The sequence below is a fragment of the Vanellus vanellus genome (genome assembly GCF_965231255.1).
Source record: "Vanellus vanellus genome assembly, chromosome: 2".
Taxonomy (NCBI): Eukaryota; Metazoa; Chordata; class Aves; order Charadriiformes; family Charadriidae; genus Vanellus; species Vanellus vanellus.
In genome coordinates, this window is record NC_138906.1 from 69,191,411 (window position 1) to 69,198,262 (window position 6,852).

General features: G+C 57.7%; 1 protein-coding gene across 1 annotated transcript; it reads right to left on the bottom strand.

Annotated features, from left to right (window-relative positions):
• Nucleotides 1–2,572: 2,572 nt before the first annotated feature.
• On the bottom strand, nucleotides 2,573–4,641 carry SOX4 (SRY-box transcription factor 4). Its single transcript, XM_082480054.1, has one exon. It carries the CDS (start codon nucleotides 3,959–3,961, stop codon nucleotides 2,645–2,647), a length of 1,317 nt encoding a protein of 438 aa, XP_082336180.1. The 5' UTR covers nucleotides 3,962–4,641; the 3' UTR covers nucleotides 2,573–2,644.
• Nucleotides 4,642–6,852: the final 2,211 nt, after the last annotated feature.

Consider the following 6,852-nt stretch of genomic DNA (forward strand, 5'->3'; position numbering starts at 1 on the left):
TATTTCCTTCCCGAAGAAAAAAACAAACAAACAAACAAAACAAACAAAAAAAAAAAAAAAGAGAGGTTATTTACAGAAGGTATATCAACAATCTGACAGGCAGTGAACTTGACATGGTTAGCTGGCGTGATCTTTTTTTTTTTTTTTCTTTCCCAACGTTGCGTTGAGGGTGATCGTTAGACAAAAAAAAAAAAAAAAAAAAAATCTACACAGCATATTGCACAGGATGGATGACCAAAAAAATAACAACAACAAAAAAAGTTAAACCCTTAACGGAACCACCTCATTAGGCAGACGTCCTAGTGCCTGTCATGTTATATTAACATACATAAACACACAATCTTCTTTTTTGCTTATTATAATACAGACTTAAATGTACAAAGATGTTTTCACTTTCTTCATCTTAAACACAACAGCTATAAACCTGAATACATATGCTATCATCATGCCATAAGAGACTAAAACAATTATATTTAGCGACAAGTAGAAAGGATTAAATAGTCAAATACAAGAATGAAAAACGCAGTACATAGTGTCGCGAACTCAAACCGGCATTTAGATAGATCCAGTGGTTTAAACGGCACGTTTTTGCTTCTAAAAAAAGTGCAAAAGATGTGGTTTACAAGTTAAAGGTACAGGATCCCTTCTGTGTAAATGCACCAGTTGCTTTACTTCATTTCGGGATAGGTTCCTCCCCAAAACGGTAGCATACAGTGTATACGTGCGCCTTCGTCTCCCCCTTCCCCTGCGGCTGCCCCGGCCTCCTCCCGCCCCCTTCCCAGAAAGGCGGGGGGCTGCGGAGCGGGGGCCGGCGGTGGCGGCCAGGGATGCTGTCACTTTAAGATGCCTGCAGATTGGAGTGTAAACATGGAGAAAATAGGGGCTGATTCGTGGGTGTGTGTGAGAGTGGGTGAGTGAGCGTGAGCGCGCACACGCGTGTGAGATACTAACCAGCGGCCCTGTTGTTAAAATCAGGAAATCCAAACAGCGATTTACACCGATTTACACCCCCATTATATATTTTTTACAAAAATACACTGAGAAAATAATCAAACGTTTTCATCTCTCTTCTCTTTTTGTTTTTAAAAGTGTCAAAAGTCTACATTTAAATATAAAAAATTAAAAGTTAAAACTCTAGCCCTTCAGTGAAGGAGACATAAAAATGGTGCGGGTAACAACGAGAACTACCAAAAAAGGACAAAGAAATACAAGTCAAAAATGTTTGGCCAGTATAAATACGTCCACTTATAAAATGGCATCCGATTACATTTACAAGGAAAAAAAAAAAAAACAATACGAGGATGGAGCATCGGTGAGAAAAAACAGTCTTTTCATTTACAGCTATAAGGAACAAACACATACATACTCTGAGAAAAAATTTGGTCCTGAATTTTCTTTTTTAAAGTCCAGCACAGATTTGAGTTGCGTTTGAATCCTTTAAAGAGTTAAGAATGAAAAAAAGCTGGTGATATTTTTGTAGGAATCAAACATAGCGCCATCTATCTGCTTTTATATTATCCTAACACTATTTGTTTTAAACTGTTCAACAGTCTTACAGAAATCTTAAAAAGATAGACAGGATAACATGCTATATTAAACCCCACCAGTGAAATAATCCAACACCATCACGATTCTGAGCAAGAAGAAAAAAAATCTACTTTTTTTTTGTATTTTCGGTTTTTTTTTTTGCAAAAGCCATCGCCCTCTATTCCCCCTGTACCACATCATGACAGAAACTGTTCCCATTCGGTCTGTTTCAAAAGAAGTTTTCAGTGTTCTTGAAGTTTCAGCCTTATTTTTCTGTCTACATATGACATAAGGTGACTGAGAAAAGCGCTGCTGCCACCTCATCTGTACGTGCAAATCCGTTTCAGTTTATTATTATCTTCCCCCCACCGTATTTCCAAGACAGCTCTTGAGTTTAAGTCTGGCTCTTCTCTGCTTAACTGCGATCTCAGTCCAGCTCCCAGCTCCATCCGCCTCCTCCTCCTCCTCCCATCATCGTCGCCTCCTCTCACCGCAGAAGAAGCCGGGACAGGATTTCTCCCTCCCAAACGTGAACCTTGCAAGGGGCTTGGGTGGATTTTTGTTTTGTTTTTCTCCTCTCTTTTTTTTTTTCCAAGCAGTTCTGATCGCTCTTTCACACGAAAGCGCGAATGCTCGAGACATCCAGTGTGCGCTGAGCACAATGCATCGCTCCCCCTCCTCTTTATTCGTATAAAGTGGGTAATAACAAAGAACCCAGAGGTGTGTGTGGTTCCCCCCCTCTCCCTCCCCTCCCCCGCCGCCCTTCCTCGGTCTCTTTTCAGGAAATAAAAAGGAAAAAGGAAAAAGACGGCGTTTCGGTCCCGCCAGTTTCTGAAAAAGCAACGTCAGGCTCGTCCCTCGGAGGGGGTGTGTGCGGGTCCGTCTCCAGCCGGAGGAAGAAGGGGGCTGCTGGCCCTTCTGCGAAGAGGGGCGATCCCGCTCCCGCCGCTGCTCTCCCCGGGCACAAGAAGCAGTTTCACCAGCCCCTTCCCAGAAAACCAAGTTTAAAAAAAAAAAAAAAAAAAAAAAAAAAAGGAACAAAACCGCCCCGGCGGGGCGGGCGAGTCCTGCCGACAACGCGCGTCTGTGCCTCCTCCAGCAGGGCCCGGCTCTCGCCTCAGTAAGTGAAGACCAGGTTGGAGATGCTGGACTCCAGCCAGTCCCCCGAGATCATCTCACTTACCTCCGGCGTGCAGTAGTCCGGGAACTCAAAGTGCGAGCCCGAGCCGGGCTCGAAGTTAAAATCCAGGTCCCGGTCGAGCACCGAGGAGCTGAAGCTGCCCAGGGACATGCTCTCAAAGCCGGGGCTGGGGTTCAGGTCCAAGAGGTCGTCCTCAAACTCGTCGTCCGACGAAGAGGAGCCGGAGGAGGAAGAGGAGGAGGAGTGGGAGGACGCGGAGGAGGAATGCGCCGTCGAGGGGGCCGGGGATGAGGCGCGCAGGCTGGTGTAGCTGCGGTGATCCGAGGGCGAGCCCGAGCCGGAGCCGGAGGGCGAGGGGCAGGCGGCCCCGCCGCAGTCCCCGTCGGGCCGACCCGCCCCGCCGCCCCCCTCCTCGTAGAGGCTCAAGGGGTCGCCGGCCTCCGCCGAGCTGCTCAGCGTGGGGCTGCCGGGCACGGCGCCGCCGGGGGAGGCGGAGGCGGCCGCCGCCTGCCCGCTCCCGAAGACGTAGACCCGCTTCAGCTTCTTCTCGGCCAGCGGCTTGCCGGCGCCCGCAGGCGCGCCCGCCGCCCCCCGGGGCTTGTACAGCGCCTGGTGCTCGGGCGGCAGCAGCGCGGCCGGCGGCTCCCCGGGGAAGGGGGCGGCCTTGCCGCCCGCCGCCGCCGCCTTGCCGTGGGGCTTGCCGCCCGCGGCCGCGCCGCCGCCGCCCGCGGGGGAGGGCTTGGAGCCGCCGCCGCCGCCGCCCTTCTTCGGGGCGGGCTTGGCGGGGGCCGCCGGGCCGCCGGGGCCGCCGCCCGCGCTGCCCCCGCCGGCGCCGCCCCCGCCGCCCTTGTCCGCCTTGTCGCCGGGCTTGGCGGAGCTGTTGCCCGACTTCACCTTCTTCCTGGGCCGGTACTTGTAGTCGGGGTAGTCCGCCATGTGCTTGAGGCGCAGCCGCTCCGCCTCCCGGATGAAGGGGATCTTGTCGCTGTCCTTGAGCAGCTTCCAGCGCTTGCCCAGGCGCTTGGAGATCTCGGCGTTGTGCATGTCGGGGGACTGCTCCATGATCTTCCGCCGCTCGATCTGCGACCACACCATGAAGGCGTTCATGGGCCGCTTGATGTGCCCGCTGGGCGTCTTGCACCAGCTCGGGTCGTCCGCCTTGCCCCCCGTGGAGGCGGTGGAGCCCGGCGTCGGGGAGGAGGCGATGCCCAGCTCGATGCCGGCCCCGGAGTCGGAGGTCTCGGCGGCCAGCAGCGCCTCCGTGTTCTCCGCCGTGTTGGTCTGCTGCACCATCGCGGCGGCGACGGCGGCGGGGGGCTCGCCGGGGCTCAGCGCCGCTCCGGCGCGGGGCAGGGCGCGCAACTTCTCACAGCGGCACCGGGGCGGCGCAGCCCCCCGCGGCCGCGCCCCCGCTCCCCGCACCACTTGTACTTCCACACCGGCGCCTCGTCCCCGGCGGCGCGGTCCTCTCCCCCTCGAGGCGGCGGCGGCAGCGGCGGGGCCGCCCGCGGTCAGACAGTTTCTGCAAAAGCAGCGCCGCGAGCCGCCCGTCCAAGTTTGCTTTTTTTTTTTTTCTCTCTCTCTCGGGGTGTTTTGGGCTTTTTTGTTGTTGTCGGTTTGTTTTTGGAGGGGGGTAGGGGTGGTGTCGGTCTGCTTGCTTTTTTTTGTTTTGGCTTTGTTTTTTTTTTTTTTTTTTCCTCTCTCCTCACCACCTCGGGTGTTCCCCCCTCCCCGAAGCAGCTGGTCCAGTTCACAAGTGCTTTCCGCCTGCCCCCGGCGACTCAGACGAGCAGCGCGCCGGCCGCCGAAAGTCTCTCAGCGCTGGGCACGGCCAGCGTGCACCGCCGCGGGGGGAGGGGGGCGGCGGCGCGCCCCCGAAGCCCCGACAAACCCCGGCTCCAGGACTCCCGGTGGTGGCAGCGGCGGCGGCGAGGTCGGCGGCCGAGGAGTTTGTGCAGGTAGGATTTGGCAGTCGCGAGGTACCGAGCGAAAAGAAAAACCCCTCAGGAAAAAAAAAAAAAAAACAACACAAAAGGAAAAAATAATAATTAAAAAAAATCGCCGAAGGAAGAATAAAAAAAAATAATAAAAACAAAAAAGAAGAGCCCTCGTGCATGAACGAGTGTGTACGTCCCCGGCAGGAAGAGCGGCGAACCGGACGCTCAGCACCGTCCTCCCTCCGCCGGCACCGGTGCTGCTGCTTCTGCTTCTGCCGCCGCTCCGCACCCGCGGAGCCGCGCCGCCCCCCGCCGACCCGCCGCGCGCCCGCCGGGCGATGCCCCGCGCGCCGCCCCCCCCCCCGCGCGCGCGCGCCGCTCCGCGCCGCGCTCCGCCGGGCTGCAGCTGAGAGCGGACCCCGCGCCCGCCCCGCGCCGCTTTATCCTTTCGCAGCCCGCCCCGCGGCCAATCGGGCGCTGTATCCAACGCCTCCGCGTGCCAAGCCCCGCCCTCCGCCCGGTGATTGGCCGCCGCCGCGGCGCGGTGATAATCGCCGCGTGCAATGAGAAGCGCCGGCGCTGACCTCATTCCCGGCGGCGGGGCGAACTTTTTAAAAGGGGCAGGAGGGCAGCCCCGCGCACCGCCCCGCGCCCCGCCCCGCGCCCTGCCGCGCACGTGCCCGCGACCCCCCCACCCCCCCCGCCCTCCACCCCCCGCCGCCTCCCTCCACCACCCCCCCCGCCCCCTTCCTTCCCTGCCGGGGAAAAAATTAGGAAATCAGCAAAAAAAATCATAATAATACAAATAATTAAGAAAAAAAAAAAAAAAAGGAGGGAGGGGATTAACCCGGCCCGCCCCCACGCGCGGTGCCTGCGGGGGATTGGGGGGGACGGCGGGGCCGGTGCGGCCGCGGGGCGGGCGGCGAGCGGGGACACCTGCCCGCGCCAAGGGACCGGGGGGGGATGGGGGCGTCCCTGCCGCCGGCGCTGCCGCACGCCCGGCGGGCTGCCAGAGCACCCACGCGGCCCCCCACGCACCTTCACACACACACCCTCCCCCGGCTCCCCACGGAGCGTTCCGGAGGGGCCGTCACCTCTCGAGGAGCCGTCACGCCCCCTCCGCCACGGAGCTGGAGCGGAGCGGCGCCGGGGGTGGGACGGGAGGCACGGCGGGCACCTCCCGCGGAGCGGCGGGCCTCATACAGGGCGACGGCGTTAATTAATCGCTGCCACCCATCTCACCACCCCACACACCCCCCGGCGTGGAGGGGGGGGGGGGGGTGGAAGAGGTGCTGCCCCCACCTCCCGTTCCCCCCGCGCTTCGCCACCGGGCGCTCCCGCATGCTGCAGCCCCGACCGACCCGAAGGGGGGGGAGGCTGCGGTTTAGGAGGGGGCCCGGCCCCGCTGGGTGCCCCGGGAGCGGGAGGGGCGGCGTGGGGGGGAAAGCGGTGCTCGGCCGTGCTGTACCCTGAGCTGGCTGTACCCCTCCCCCGCTCCCCCGCCGAGCAGTGCCCCCACCCTCGTCCCCGCCGTCGGGGCCCGTCCCAGGGCGCGGGATGCGCTCCGGGGGTTGCCGTCTCGTCTCGTTTCCCCCCCTTCATCCTCCCCGCAATGATCAATAGTGAAGGAAAACGGGGCAGGGGCGATGTGTGCTGCGAAGCACCCCTTAAGGCCTTGCTACGTCAAAAAAAACCCACAAAACCAAAACCCCCAATCCTCAGGTAAAGGAGATGGCCAGGCCATAAAAAAATGGCGGTATTACTCCCCAAATATCGTTCACGTCGTTCATCAGGCCGGGGACCAAGAAGGCTGTTAGAGAAAGCAGCCGGGAAAATTTTTGTTCCACACACCACCAGTTAAAAACACTTTTTAAATCAGAAAAAAAAATAATGGTTGAAAACAGCTGAAACGTCGAAGACAGAGGTCTAAAAATAAGTTACACATTTTTGCAAGAAAATTTATGGTAGGACCCTTTAGTGGGGCTTCTAGTTGGTCTGAGGATAGGCTTTGAATATTTGGATGCCACCGTGGACTCAAAACTGTTACACTGTCACGAAGCCCTGAGAAAAATCCTGAATTCCTGATACCTCCCTGGCCAGGTCAGCTACATTATTTGAGAGGGTTTACAAAGATGCAACCCAAATGATTGCTTTGCTTGCAAAAACAACACATTGTTTCCTCTTTCAGCCTCCGGTAAGCCTTGGATAAAATACTGCTTTCTGCGAGGTTGACGACATCCAGCGACA

What these genes read in the sequence shown, in the direction of transcription:
- SOX4 (XM_082480054.1), bottom strand. Translation starts at nt 3,961, where the DNA reads ATGGTGCAGCAGACCAACACGGCGGAGAACACGGAGGCGCTGCTGGCC.